Consider the following 15,992-nt stretch of genomic DNA (forward strand, 5'->3'; position numbering starts at 1 on the left):
AATAATTATTAAAAATTATTCTCTACTTTATAACTTTAAATTAAATTTAAATCAATTTATTTCCTTGTATTTTTTTTCTCAATGTGTACACAATTTAAAAACCATCCACGTAAAACATGTACAGTATTGTAAACTTGAATGTTTTCCATCAAACTATACAAATCCATCATTTACACATTGTATCAAAATATTTAACTGCATAATTGGAAACTTTATATATTGACAATCATTTTGACAAATGTATGTACATGAACATGGCTTTTAATAATTGATGTGCTAGAGTTAATTTATTTAAAAATTACAGATTACTGCCTTCTTTCCCTGATTAACAATCACAATATAAAATGCAGACACTTTGTGAAAAGTATCAAAATAAACTGAATCCACAATCATGCAACAACAAGAAGCAGTTGATTTAACAATGTGTAAATTACAACAATATTACAGTAAACATTCTTAAAATTAGTATAGGATTAATACTATATACAGTACTATACTATGTAACAGTTACTAGTAAATGTTTTATTGTTGTTGTTCTATCACCGGTGTATCTTGTAATGTTACAACTTCCACAGCTTGTGAAGCAACAGGCACATTAGAATTGCTTTGTTGTTGTTGTTGATGATGATGAGCTGTTTGTTCTGCTTGTACTGTCAGTGTATTAACTTCACTTGCTGCTATTGTTTGTATAGTTTGTTGGTGTTGTTGGTGTATCTGCATTTGTTCGTTGATGGTTGACACTGGGTATATTGATGCAGGGATCACAATACCTACACAAAAACATAATTGCCATTAATGTCAAATCAGTTATCCGTCAAATACTTTGAAGTGTTTGTACTAGTTATGGTGTCAAATATTGTGAATGATGAACTCACTTTGTGCTGGGCCAGCAGAAAGCATAAGCTGGCCTCCATCTGACAGTGTAGCTTCAGTGAGAGTTGCTACTGTGTGACCACCGTCACTGTTCATCTGTACCGATACAGGTGTCCCATTCTGTGTAGCAGCAGCTACTTCAGCAAGAGTTTGAACTGCTTGCGTAGCCTCAGCTTGTTGACTTACTCCCATGCTTGTATGGGTTTGAAGTGGAGCTTGTTGTATTAATACTTGTTGTACATGTTGTAAGTGTCCAAGTTGTTGCACTTGACTTAGTTGCTGCACATGCTGGATCTGTTGCACTTGCTGTAAAACAAAAGTTTACTTTTAAATAAACAACAAATTGTACTATGCATTTACATTTAACATTAAAGTTACTGATTCCAAATGATCAAATTTATCAAGCATTTAATAATAATAATAAATCAGGCTTGATAGAGGTCATTATGCTAAAAGCCCCAATACATTAAAACAAAAATACACAGAGAGAAATTAGTCAAAATATATGAATGGCAATATTATCAGCCCAAAACAAAAATAATGTATGCTACATTAACAAATACAGTAGTACAAAATAAACTGGTTAGAATTATTTTCTTTATACAGTATAAGTAAATTAAAACTAACCGAGACGTCCGTAAGAGTAGCTACTGTGTTCCCTGTATCAACTTGTATAAGTGAAAGTGTTCCATCAGCGTTATTAATAGTTTGTACAACAGTATGTGATGGTATGAGTTGGTGGTGGTGGTGGTGATGCTGTTGATCAGTTTCTTGAAAATCTGGCAACAAATCTTCGCGGCCATGATGTTTGTAACAGTTTTTGACTATTGTACGCAGTGCATGAGTCCAAGTCACCTGTATCCAAAAATAAAGACAGTTATAATCATGAAAATTATCTCTTTCAATTCAAATTGAGATTTTAAATTTGTTTGAGTTTTAACATAGTAAAAGTTAGTACCTTTTGTTTTTCTTCCTCGCATCGGACATCACTTCTTACATTAGCCCAAGGTAAATCCGACGGCCACCAAACAGGTTTACATGTCTCCTTTCCCCAACCAGGTTTCCCTCTTCCAGTCGAATACTTAAGCATCAGTGGTATAAATCCCCTAAGCTGGGCTTGTGTCATTTTGTCCACAGGGGTGGGGATACCATCAATGACTAGCGGTGGTAGTTCATGTAAGTTTGTATTTTCTGGAGGTGGAGCTGGAGCCTGTTGAGCTAAAGCACCTTCCAAATCTTGCATAATCACTGTTCGACAATTTCGAATCTGATAAATAAACAACTTGAAGGTAATTCAACTTTTAAAAAAATAGTGATCATGAAATGGTTGTCAATATTATGTTAAACGACTTTTAAAATATTAATTCCACTTACAACACCTTCCAACGGACACGAACCAGACACTTTGAAAGTCTTTTCTCCTTTTCCAGGAACGCAACAGATTATTACAGCCTGTTGTCCCACTCTTGTTGTGTATTCATCTATCGTAGCTCGCAGTTTTCTAAAGAAAAAAAAACATAATTTAATAATATTGTTATGCTACAAGTTTCGTCTGTAAAATTAATTATATACTGTATTCAAACTATATATTCAGTTTAATTTATCAAAAAGTGTAATTACCTCAGTAGTCTAGTTTGCTGTCTACGTCTAACTGAAGGGTTTGTTTCAAAAGAGTGAGGGCGCTTCCTTTTCTTCCCTGTTGCTATGGCAGCAGCGGCTGCTACACCTATAGGACCTGTAAATCAATTAAAGTAAATATTTTATTTTTATTTTATTCCAATAATTATAATGTTATTTTTAATTATTTAGATTATTTTATTATTCAGACAGATTTCAAATAAAACGCATCAGAGCAAAATCGTAGTTTGAAGCTCCATGGTATGCTACACGCAAGTCAGCCTCAAATGTATAAATACTCATCACATGCAAAGTGAATGTTTAGCTAATTCCTAGAATGAAAGTTAATCACATGACTGTATACCTGCATGTGCCAACTGTGATGTCACTTCATCCGTCATACCAGCCATCAACTCGGGATCATCAAAAGCTGTTTCAGGCGATGATGGCTCACTCATATCATCGTTTAACATCATCTTGTAAATTTATCTAAACTAGAACATTAAACAAAATCAATAAACGGTAAAAGAATGCTTAAACCATACAAACATTTCATTGTCCAGTAATTCAAAAAAATATATTTGATTATTATACTGTATATTACATCACGTTAGTTTAATTATAGTCAATCCTATCATGTCATACTCTAAAAAAGGAAGTACTTATTAATATTATTTAATCAATCAATAAGGTCAGAAAGAAATAATATTTAGAATAAAATTAAATACAATGTTTAGATTTCAAATAAAGGCTAGTCCAGACTTGGTCTATATTTACATTTATTATAATTAATATATATATATCAGTGTATATATTAATAATTATGTAATTGATTAGTATTGGGGTATTCTACTTAACATATGTATAGAATAACGCATATTTACTTTGTTTTACTACATATCCCATCCATGTATCAGATCCCTTTTTATTTTTCTAAAAATTTAAGGTTGAAATATATGGGTCCAATCAGACTCTGCTAGCTACAGCCTGTGTGGTGTAGAAGCCACCAAAAAGGGGACATGAGGCTTGTTGTTGATTTGGGATTGTCGCTACAACTTTAGTACATTAGATAGGCCTAGCCTATATCTAGGCCTAGGCTTTGTTGTGGAAACGTGTAGGCACTTTGTGTTTGACAAAATGTTGTAACAAAAACAAACATTTGTTTTCACTGTATACACGGGCATATTATTACGTGAATAGGTTAACATGTTTCCACAACAGTTATACTATCGGATATGGGCATAAGAGTACTAAAACAAGCAATAGTTAGCGCAGAAGTTCTGCTTTTGTTCTACATGCGACTGCGCAAAAAATGCTTCCATCACGCAGACTCCGCTAGCTATCGAAGTCGCTTGGGTTGAGCTTAACGTGCGGCAATGGCGAAAGCCTTCTTAAAAATGTGTTTTCTCGCAGTTTAAAGGATTTTTTATCATAAAATGTACTCAATAAATGTGCTCTATACTTTAAGGAAGACATTACTTCAATTTTAAAAATCAACTGGAGAGGAAAAACGGATAAAAATGAAGATGGAATAATTTTTTATATTGTGTTTTTTTTTCTTCCAAAATGTCGGACGAATGCGACTGCGCGGTGGAAATCGACGACATGTTTTAATAAATTGCGTTGGATTAACTGAAAAATACAACGATTTCCACATTTTAATATATTTCAATCTATCAACCTTATTCACAATGAATTATCTAACATTCATATAGAATCGGAAATATTTTATTTGGATCACCAGTATTACAGCAAAGTTGAATAAAATATACAGTACATAGATACAAAAATACCAAAACTTCACTGAGTCTGCGCAAATAAAAAAAATATTAATTCTCCTAAAAATATTGTTATTTTTACAAGATTATGTAACCGATAAAAGATAAAATTTTACGAAAGTGCAAACTCATGATTAAATTAACTTACAACAAAATATGTAGATGTGTAATAAATGTATCTGCGAAGAAATTCAATGATATAAAACCCTTATCCTTTTCGTAAAGGGCTGCGCGAAATAGTCGAAAACACAACGGTTCTGAGCAACAGCAAGCCTGGTTCGTCGATGCACAAAAAGCGCGGAATGGGCTTGGCACGCTTCCCAAAAAACATGGGCGAACAAACTAAAGAGGGCGTACATTTAGCAAAGGCGTAACAAAATAAAAATAATGCAAAAGTAAATAAAAAGGGGAGGGGAGTTTTTGTAATATATTACTCATTTTAATTGAATATATAATTGAAATTAATTAATAATACTGTACAGTATTGTTGCATTCGATGTAAGCGGGAATAAAAACATGATCCACAAAAAAATAAATATTAATGATAATACAGTAATAATGTTTCATCAATGTTATTTAAAAAAAAATTATTTTTGTTCGTATGTCTTAGTTTGAATTCTCTAATGCTTGTGAATTTAAGAAATGACACACAATTCAGTCTTAGTAGTTTTCCAAATTTATTTAAAATTTAAATTTATTTAAAATTGCACAGCAAATCGAAATAAGAAAGCATAGCAAAAATATTTAGGAAAACCTAAAAATATTGTTATCGTTAGCAACACACAAAATGAAAAGAAATATTGGTACTGTATAATACTCAGTAATTGCAAAACATTGAAATTTCTTATACCCTTTAAAAGCCATGGATGCGAACAGAAAAATAAATCAGTGAAAAAACTGTACGGTTTGGTTTTATGCATAGTATTTTTCAATAGATCAGTGGTTTTATCTAAGCAAGTTCAAAGAAAGAGAAAGAGTTTTGCTAAAAGTTCAATTATACTGACATTTGCAACAACAAGGGGGCAATGTCAGTGACCTAGCTGGTCTTAATGTCACAGAATAGGTTCTATAATATAAAGATTGAAGACTGAAGATTAGCACCGCAGCCTACGACCTCCTGCTCCTTCACATCTCGACTTAATTGTTGGAAATTCCTTTTTAAAAAGAGCATTCCTGCATGCTGATAATTCTGGCAATAAAAAAAATACCATAGCAGTTTAGCACATCATTTGTTGTTCTTTAAATGCTTTACTTTTTTTTTTTTTTCTTTCCTTTTCCTTTTTTTTTCTTTGGTGCATCTGGCCAAGCAAAACCACGAAATGCTAGAAATTCAACCGGACCATGTGCTATGTAATATGCATTGGTCATTGCAGCAGGACTCATTAAATCTATGGGTTTAGCTGCAGGTCTTGGTGAGGCAGATTTGGATTTTTTCTTTCCCTTTTTACTTGGACTTCGACTTCTGCTTCTTCCTCTTGGTCGAGCTTTTGCACTTTTACTATATCCTTTCTTACCAACCTATAAAATAAAACAAGAAAAATGTCAGCATTAAAAGAACTTCAATATGTCTGTATGTAGACAGAATGTTAGCACTTTGTGAGTCTTGGCAATTATTATTAAATAATGGCTAAATTTAAACTTTAATAAACTTACCATATTTATTTTTACAATATCCGGGAAACCGAGTTATTATTAGTAGTAATCCAGATATGACGGACTGTTCTTTTAGGGCAGCAACAGGGTTATAATATTATCTTGATTTCTATAAAGTTAAACACAATTGAATTGAAATAAAATTGAATTAAATATTAGTAAATATAAATAATATTAATGTCAATGACCATACATATTCATAAAGCAAAAAAGGCAATAAGAACAGAATGTATAGTGTGTAGGCATATAGCAAAATATTTAAACAAGATTCATATTTAAAAAGTTTCTGTTTTTACCCCTAGGCTAGGCCTATATCTATATCATTATATGGGACCTCCCACATGAGCCGCCACGCTGTGGACGGGGGAGAGAACTAATTAAAATACAGCTCTCCCCAGGCAGGCCAGCAGCCAATTGTGCCTTCCTCTCCTCAGTCAGATTCTTGAGTGAGCTAGGCCCAGGCCCACGAATTCTTGCTGTATGATATATACATTAGTTAGGCCTAAATCCGAACTTGCATTACTTACCATTGTTTTAGAAAAATTCAAATTTTTAAAGTAAAAAACAAAAAGTTGTTTCACGTCATCGTGCTGTGCATGACGTGAGCAGCCAGGCGCGGCAGATCAAAACGTGTTATATTGTTTACATTGCCATGGGAACGAAGGTCATGCAAAGTTTAGGGGCACAAAGGTATATTGTTTTCATCATCAACTTTGGAACAACCAACAAAGGCAATCAAGACTTAGAACAACCCAACAGCATTCACTAACAAATTGCACGAAAGTGTATCCATATAAATAAACCATCTTTTTTAAAGTTTGTTTTGTTTTTCAGACTACTATATAATTAACAAATTTACGATTCATTTCACTGCTGTACTGTACAGAGGTCTTTATTAATTAACTTTATGTCTAATAATATTTTAATAATAATTATACTTATAATAAAAAAATCAACAAGGCAAATAAAACAAAAACTATTAGATATTTGTATATTTAAAGCAAAGAGTAAGATTGATACATTACACATACATGATTCCCATGAATTACAGAGAACTGAGTGAGAATCACTACTGGGAATTAGAGGGTGTTTATTAGAGGGTGTTTATTGTCCATAAAAGTATTTGTTTGCCTTTTCCTCTTCCCATCTATTCTTAATGAAGAGTTGACAGCGTAATGAATTTGTTTACTTTATATCATCAATCGAGACTGTATACACTCCCTGGCAGCAGGGGTTAAGCCGGACCAACACACAGAGAGTGTATAGATTGAAACACTAAGCATGAGACTGATTTGCTACAATACTATTGTCTGTACACATTAGTTATGATGTAAAGAACAGAAAACAGTCACACAATAAATTATAATATATACATTAAAAATATAACTTATTCAATTAACTGTACAAAGTAATCTATGTTTGTCTGACAATTTCATCTTTTATAAATAAATTAAGCTCATTCATCACACAGGAGGCAACACTTCTATGAGAACGCTGTTTACAAATAACAAACCTATAGGTCCATGACGTTCAAACTAAAGCAAAATCTTAAACATAAATTTTATCTTTGAGTAGAAGATCCCAATTTATCTGCGATGTGAACACTTCTCTATCTAACCAAATCTCATAAAATCTCTTAAACTCTTCACTTAAATCCATTTCTTGTCCAAGAACACTTTGTATATTGTTATCAACCGGTTGTAAGTCAGGATCTTTACCAGAATCGGTATCGTACCGACGCGAGTTAAAGCGATCAACACATGTCCTGAGGGCGCACTCTTCAGCCTGGAAATCCCACGGCCGAGCATCCATATCTATACAAATATAACAACAAATATAAGTAATCATTTTTGTGTCCGCAGCCACATAAATAATTCAAAATAAATAAAAGTTGTGCTCACCATTTCCATAAGCCCAGTCATCATTGAGACGATGGCGAACCTTTTGGTATATGGCAGACATCGTCCGCATGTTACTCTTACGCCATTGTCGTCCCAAGTACTTAGTCTGAACTTTGAGCAATTTAAGCACGTACAACTGCATCATTGCCTGTTTCACTTTCAATGCACGTTTAAGAATTGGTGCTGACTTAAACACAACAAGCATCTATAAAATAATATGGTGTTGTTGTTACCGACTACTATAATTACAGTAGGCAAAAAAAACTAGATAACTTAGGCTGTTGACGCCAAAAACCAAGCAGCTGCAGCTAAGTTTGAACTTACCATTGTTCTAGAATGTTTCCATTTAGTGAGTTTATTAAGAATTCTCAGTAAATTAATACAGGAAAATAAATTCCTCCAACAATATGGAATATTGTCACCAGCTTCCTAGAAAACAAAATTAAAACAATTTAGTATATTTTTGTTTTGAAGAGTGTGTAATTTACATTGATGAATCAAGATTTAGAGCTAAGATACTGTGTATTTAGATTTAGAGCTAAAAGCTCATTTGTCCCTGATTCAAACACCCAACTTTCCAAAATGTTAATATTCTATTCTACCTGTATTACTTACTAGGCTGTCTGCAGTCAGTTCAGCTTGGTCACCAATTACACATGATGGGAAATCTATTGCTGGTATACTACAACATAAACATCATATTAACATTAAAGATGAACAAGTTTTGATACAAACAATAACAAATCACCAAGGTATCAAAGGTAAATACTAACCTATTTTTAGCTCCAATGTAAGCAAGTATATTTTGATTGAAGAACTTAAGAACCAGTGGGATGCAGTTAGCAAATACTAAGTGTTGACTCATGAACTCAAACTGAAAGAACAATATATCAGAGTAGTTGAACAATATATCACAAAGTAGTTGGACAAAAGTAGCCTGATATTCTGCAAAATTAAATTTTATTTTTAAGACCTTTTACAATGTTTACACATATCTACAGAGACTAGTTTAACAAATGTGACCTGATTGTCTGTAAAAGGCCTTCTACTTAATTTTGACTTACAAGATTTATTAAACTAATAATGTTGCCTTTATAATGTTTACACCTATTCTACATTGATGATAGGTAATTATTACTCTTTTCGATGTAATACATGTTTTAATATTTACCTGATAAACATGATTGAGTTTAAAATGTTTAAGAAGCAATAATAGAAGTCCAGATATTGCTTTGACAATGATCTCCTTATGTCTGTTGACGTCAACACCAAGTTTCATTGATTGTAATACTGTCATTCTGAAAATCAAATTTAAAATGTAAATGTGAACAATCTTTTAATAAATACATTTTGAATTACAATTGACTGGTATTAGTATTGTACTGTAGTTGATGCCTCAGACTATAATACACAATCTTTTGATCATAAATAACATTTTGAAATACAATTGACTGTAGCTGTTCAATTGACTGATAATAGACAGTAGTGTACTATAATAGCTGTTAAACCTTGTACTTACGGCATTTCTTCTGGGAGTACATCAGCCAGAATGTTAATAGAATCTGTTTTAGCTTTTGATGTAGGTGCTGCTGCTAGTAAAATCTTCAACAATGCAATCTATCAACAAATAAAATATACTACTGAATATATTTGTGATGAATTATACATTTTTTTAACACAAAGAAGCAAATAAATTGATATTCTGTATGTGTAACGGTCAACACAGACGATTAATGTTCTTACGACGACCTAAAAACTACGGCTGACGCTATCTCAAGACGACTCGTCTCGTCGGTATTCAACTCAGATAGCACCGACTAGTCAAGACGCTGTCTGAGTTAGCTTTAAGAAAGTGCCCCCTTACCATGTACTGTGGGAGACTAGACAACATTGCTTGATACAGAATTTCTGCAGCTGTGTTTGGTATATCCTCATCTCCCTACAATTAAAATAATTTTATAGCAAAAATAAATATTAAAATAACACCAAAACAATTACAAATCATACTAAAGTCTAGCTATTATTTTGACGCTAACCAAAATCATTAATGTAATGAATTAAAAATAATTTGTAGCAAAAATAAATATTAAAATAACACAAAAAAAATTGTAACGTAACACATCATACTAGAAAAAAGACATTTACCTTAGATAATGGATGCTTGTTAATTTCTTCTTCTCTCCTCACCTGAAGCTCGGCTAACGATACATATAGATGCTACAAACCAATTTTTACATACAGTTAATAATGATTCTTTCATTTATAGTGTATAGTTTATTAATTCTATATAGTATAGTTAATAATGATTCTTTCATTTATAGTGTATAGTTTATTAATTCTATATAGTATAGTTAATAATGATTCTTTCATTTATAGTGTATAGTTTATTAATTCTATATAGTATAGTTAATAATGATTCTTTCATTTATAGTGTTTAGAGTTTTCAATCAATTCTATGTAGTAACAGAAAATATAAAAGTAATCAATGGAAACAAGATGTTTACCTTTTCCAAGACATTATAACCTTCATGAATTGGATTTGGTAGACCAGCCAATGTTGTTGAATCACTGAAAAGGAAGATATATTTGATTACCTCCCGCATTCAATTATAAATTCCATTATGAAATAATGTTGATGCATTAAGAATGTAGTCTTACCTTTCAACTTGAAAGCCAACAAACTTGTTTCTTGTGTGATCAAGAAACATTTCAACATCTCGTTGTCTAAATAAGTAGAAATAATAATCTTATAAATACAAATGTTAGCATAATTTGAAACATAGCATCTATGGTCAAACATAGCATCTATGGTCAAACATAGCATCTACGGTCAAACACAACATCTATGGTCAAACATAGCATCTACGGTCAAACACAACATCTATGGTCAAACATAGCATCTACAGTCAAACACAACATCTATGGTCAAACATAGCATCTACGGTCAAACACAACATCTATGGTCAAACATAGCATCTACAGCCTAACACAACATCTATTGTCAAACATAGCAGCTACAGTCAAACATAGCATCTACAGTCAAACATAGCATCTATGGTCAAACATAGCATCTACAGTCAAACACAACACCTATGGTCAAACATAGCATCTACGGTCAAACACAACATCTATCTTCAAACATAGCATCTACAGTCAAACATAGCGTCTACGGTCAAATATTTTAAAACTAACCTGACTTTTGGAGTCCATGGTAAAGAACGAGGTTCCCTCGGAGTATCTGGAAGAGGAGGCAAGCCATTCTCATCCTCATCATCACTCATATTGTGCACCTCGTCCTTTAGTTCATCCTCTTTTCTTTCTCCATCTTCCGACGGTAAAGACTCATCAATACCATCCTGTTTTACCAACACCTTAAACAATCATTAATGTAAATTTAATATAATTTGTAATGACATCAAACGACGACGATGCTACACTACAATCACAACACACGCCAGATGATAACTTAATGATGATTGGCTTTTTTCTACTATAAAGTAAACAATTATAAGCAAGACGCTTTGAAACAGTCAGATGATTTGCTTTTTCCAATTTATGTGATAAAGCATGCAAATGGTTGTGATTACCTTTTGAAATTATCAAGCAAGCATTCAGAGTTTATTGTAAAAACAGTGAACTAAAATAAATGTTATATTTCAGCAAAGCAAACTTATGTAATGTAATAACCAGCTTCATATTAAAGTAAAGACTAACTAACACCCATCTCAATAACGTATAATAAAAACATTTGTTTGTTAAATCAATTAAGTGAAAGTGAAATATAATTAAAAGTGTTGATTTTGTGCAAAAGTATAATACCAAATTAAAATCATGCTACTAGCCTAATAAATCTAATAAACACTAATAATAGTATTCCATGCCTAATTAGGATATTTTATAATAAAATAATGTAATTGTTAAGTCATGCACAAAAGTAATTGTAAAAGGATCTAAACTACTCTACTTCACGTACGATGTGCCAGGGTTAAAGGTCAGGTCACACGTGTCCGCAAGACCAGCGTCATGGTAACATCAATTTTGGTGAAGTGACGACGATGGGTTTAGAAAGGGAATAAAAACAAATGAAAATATAAGTCAATGAAAAAGTATTAAGTGAAAAGTAAAATTTAATAATGAAAAATAAAATGAGGATAAAATTGAATTATTTAAAGCAAAAAGTATGTCTGTTTATCTATACTTTTAATAATAATCTCAATATTAATTATTTTTAGTAACAGACACAATTTACCAATAACAATATTCTATAGATACAATAAGAATATTATCATAGTATTATACAATGTCAATATACAACTTTCATAATATCTACAACTAAGATTTATAAGCCAACATCTGGCTAGTTAAAGGAATAACATGTTTGGATATGTGGACATGGAAAAAGTTTCAATTCAATTATGAATATCTATCTAATGACTGTAAACAAAGAACAAGTTATTATTTTTACAAAAACTATTAAAATATAATGTATTAACTAAAATATACTAAAAATACATGCCATCAAACATTCTATACAGATCTTATGATAAATGTCTCATGCAAACTAACAATCTAGTTAAAATTGCTATAAAATAATAAAGAAAGATGAAATCACAGGGAATTATTTAATATACAGTATTCCCAAGCATTTAATAAATATATATGTCAAAATGAATATCTTATTGGGCGAATAAAATGAACTATGAAAATATCATACACATGGCATAAGCATGTCGTTTATGTAGTATTAGTTGGGGCTAGCAAAATGAATAAGCTACGCAAATACAGATTAACCTTGAGATACTAAGTGAGATAAATAAATCGTACCCTTTTAAGTGGTGGTGGTCGATTACCTTTACGACCCTGCAAATCCAACATGTCTACTGCTGATGCTGGTGGTGATACTGCCCTCAAGTTCTTAGTAATTTGAACGCTGTCCTCGATCAACGTCGGAAGTCCAAGTAATTCTCTCGTTTTGTCTTTTAATATTTGATGATCATGCAAACCACCGAGCGAAAACTTTACCAAAAAAACAAGAATAGTACAACGATTAAAAACGTATTTTAATCATATTTACCCCAAAAAACATCTCTTGAATGTTTCACAATGTAATTAATCTATTTTAGATTGACTTACCAAAATAACTTTCCAAAGTAAAAGAAGGACTTTTTTAATTGGAAAGTGAGGAGCGTGGCCACTACAGAATTTAGTGACCATGTTGAACAAGATAATGGCAAGGGAATCATCCTCTCTGATTGGTTGACCTGCAATCAAATCAACAAACATTTTAACTACAACTCTTTAAACTGAATGTTTGACACTTAGAAGCATGTTACTTAGGGCCCGTTTATACAACACATTAAATTAACATGGTTCTACGTTGGCGTGTTGTATAAACAGAAATGGATTGCGTGTAATTACTAAACCACCTGGAAAGGCTACTTGAAAAGGCTACTTGAGGACCTTCCTGTTCATAACATGGCAGTTAACATTCATGTATCAACGGCTCAGTTTAGGGGATTGACATGCATATACATAGTAGGCATGTAAAGTAAGAAGGGTGTTGTATAAACACAGCCTGTGTTGTGCTTACCTATTTCACATTGTATGTTTGTGCGCAGTTTCATGTCTTCTTCACTATCTCTGCTGTCCTCTCTCCGTAATGTTTCCACCATGATATAAAGTAGACTCAATATTACTCTGAAAAAACCAATAATAAACGCTTTAAATAACATATACTTGATTGGTGGTACAACAGGTTACACCAGAATAATGATGATAAACAAAATCTTACCTCAGATCTGAACTATCAACAATTGATACTGCTGGCTTTCTTAAAGCTGTGGTTGCCGCTACCAAATTTCTGCAAAAACAAATTGTTTTTATAAATCTTTAAATCTATATTTTATTCAAAATAGAAAAAAACACCAGAGAATTAAAAGTGACCTTACCCTGCTTCTAAACATAGAAGTTCAACAAAGACATTGAGGGCGCCACATTCATAAATGAGGAAGCAGTTCTTTCTTGTCCATTCCATTTGTTCTTCTTCACAGCTCACTTCACCAAAATTTCCTATAAAATATAAATATAAAGTTTTTCCTATAGTTTCTTGCACAATATAATTATTCAGTCATTTGATTTTGAATAAATTAAACTAGAAGTTATAACTGTATATTGTTATGAATCATTACATTGAGGGGCCACTTTTAAGTGTTCATCCCACAGCTACTGTATTATGATTTGATAAATTTAACTCAGTTATTACTAATAACTTGTTACATTAATACCAACCTTGTGCAAGGTACAGAATAGCTCTAGCTGCTTTCATTCGCTGGTCACGTTTGGCTACGTCCACATTGTTTAGAAGGTGCACCACATGCATCCGCCTCGCTTCAAAATCAATCTCTGTCCATTTTTTATCCTCTGTGAAAAGTAGGAGAATGGTATAATAAAGATTTTAATTTTACTTGTCTACACAATCAAACTGTATGTGACAAAATAATGTGATGTGCCCATATATGGACATGATGATGTCATATCACTACCATATGTGGGCATATCACTACCCTATTTGGGCACAGCCTACCCCGTGAATGGTAATCCTCTTCAAAGCTTTTCTGTGCTAATGAAAATTCAACTTCCTCTGTGTAACTATACAACTCTATAAAAGTAAATAATCGTTTGAATCGTCTCAAAATCTAAATCTTCGATTATTTTAGTTACATTTTGTTTTCATGTTTACACAATTGTTTAGCAGGGTAAGCATGTTGTTTATTGTAGTGACTGCCTCATTCATAAACTTCTACATTAAAACAAACTAAATCATATGTTATAACATTACAAAATGTAGTACCTGACTGAGTTAGCATGTGTTATATATTATGGACCCTCTTACCTGATATTTCAGTTGCATATTTATCAGCATCCTCATATTCAAAATCAAGATCAGGACTGTCATTTTGAGACTAATATAAAAGAACATTGAGAGAAAATTGATTTTGCTAATATTAATTACATTTCAACAACATTTATTTCATCAATGGCTCAGTATAACTAACAAATAGTAAAAAGATATAAGATAGATTTGATATAAAGAAACCATAATAGGATCATTACTAGAAGATAAAAAAATCTTGTCACGTAAGACCCTTTTAGAGTAATGAATATTTACATTGTTGATTTACAGACTAAACAAATCAAAATTTGATCAATAAAATCAATAGAACAATAAAACAAAAAGATATAAAAAAAAAACAGAATAGTAATATATAAATAATACTAGTTATATTCATGAACACTTTAATACAATGATAGATAATATCATCCTTTTTTTCACATATAAAATAGTTTATTAATATAGGTTTTAATTTTAAAGTTGATAGAATATGCTCACATTCGTACAGATACAGGACACGCAGTATTACAATTAAATTTACAGTATGTTAATAATATATAGGCCTATGTATTTATTTGATACAAAAACAATGATATAACATTTTATATCACACACACAATATAGGCCTAAATATTTATTATAATTAATTGATAATATGTTCCGTCAACATCTCTATCTATTCCGTCAAGAGCCTCTTCTTTCTACGCCTAGAGTTAGTAGGATAGGCAGGTAGAAGGTGATGAGATGTACCTATAATATATTATCCTAGCATAGCTAGGCCTCTCGGTATAAAAATAGACCTAGCCTCTAGCTAGCCTAGGCCTAATTAATTTTTTACTATAAAACATGTATAATTACGTCAGAATCTCTCCTCTGTCGTCTTAAAAGTTCCCTTAATTTCGGCAAACCACCAGCTCGTTTTGCTGCTAAATTGGTTGAAGGAGGATCCATCTCTTTTATTATTATTAGAAACAAATTCCTAGGCCTACCTTCTTTGGCGCGATCCTCCTCCGGCTCCCCGCGTTCGTCTTTTCTGTTTGACACACGGAAAAAATATTTTTTTGCAAGAGAAGTGTGTGATAGTTTGTTGGGCACTTCCCATTGTTTACTCCACCAATACCAAACATCCGCCGTTGAGTGGGTAAATCAGTAAATCACTGCAGAGCCATATCATAGTCAATCATATATAGAGAGTTACGGCATTGAATGGATTAGAAGCCGTGTTTGTGTCCAACAATTCCTATGTAGCGTATGGAGTTGAGTCTTTTGTTTTGAAAA

General features: G+C 32.2%; 2 protein-coding genes across 6 annotated transcripts; both read right to left on the minus strand.

The window, feature by feature from the left end:
- Positions 1–46: 46 nt before the first annotated feature.
- Positions 47–4,573, minus strand: LOC144856298 (DNA-binding protein P3A2-like). 4 transcript variants are annotated; one of them, XM_078714252.1, is made up of 8 exons: positions 4,417–4,573; positions 2,855–2,984; positions 2,494–2,608; positions 2,248–2,374; positions 1,832–2,140; positions 1,501–1,728; positions 876–1,179; positions 47–770 (listed from the first exon to the last, which is right to left on the minus strand). In XM_078714252.1, exons 2-8 carry the CDS (start codon positions 2,964–2,966, stop codon positions 523–525), a joined length of 1,443 nt encoding a protein of 480 aa, XP_078570378.1. In that variant the 5' UTR covers positions 2,967–2,984; positions 4,417–4,573; the 3' UTR covers positions 47–522. The 4 variants fall into 4 exon arrangements, with proteins under 4 accessions (XP_078570378.1, XP_078570379.1, XP_078570380.1 ...); XM_078714253.1 differs by having other exon boundaries at positions 4,481–4,559; XM_078714254.1 differs by having other exon boundaries at positions 2,855–2,979; positions 4,417–4,549.
- Positions 4,574–6,775: 2,202 nt separating this feature from the next.
- Positions 6,776–15,757, minus strand: LOC144855265 (striatin-interacting protein 1 homolog). 2 transcript variants are annotated; one of them, XM_078713068.1, is made up of 21 exons: positions 15,573–15,757; positions 14,715–14,784; positions 14,406–14,480; positions 14,111–14,242; positions 13,771–13,891; positions 13,614–13,682; positions 13,413–13,519; positions 12,956–13,083; positions 12,647–12,838; positions 11,015–11,193; positions 10,481–10,546; positions 10,327–10,390; positions 9,968–10,039; positions 9,687–9,761; positions 9,342–9,439; positions 8,994–9,120; positions 8,596–8,696; positions 8,438–8,504; positions 8,147–8,251; positions 7,823–8,027; positions 6,776–7,735 (listed from the first exon to the last, which is right to left on the minus strand). In XM_078713068.1, the coding sequence occupies exons 1-21, from the start codon at positions 15,663–15,665 to the stop codon at positions 7,470–7,472; spliced, it is 2,412 nt and encodes an 803-aa protein (XP_078569194.1). In that variant the 5' UTR covers positions 15,666–15,757; the 3' UTR covers positions 6,776–7,469. The 2 variants fall into 2 exon arrangements, with proteins under 2 accessions (XP_078569194.1, XP_078569195.1); XM_078713069.1 differs by having other exon boundaries at positions 11,015–11,178; positions 15,573–15,756.
- Positions 15,758–15,992: the final 235 nt, after the last annotated feature.

The sequence above is a fragment of the Antedon bifida genome, chromosome 11, assembly GCF_963402885.1.
Source record: "Antedon bifida chromosome 11, ecAntBifi1.1, whole genome shotgun sequence".
In the NCBI taxonomy this organism is placed as follows: Eukaryota; Metazoa; Echinodermata; class Crinoidea; order Comatulida; family Antedonidae; genus Antedon; species Antedon bifida.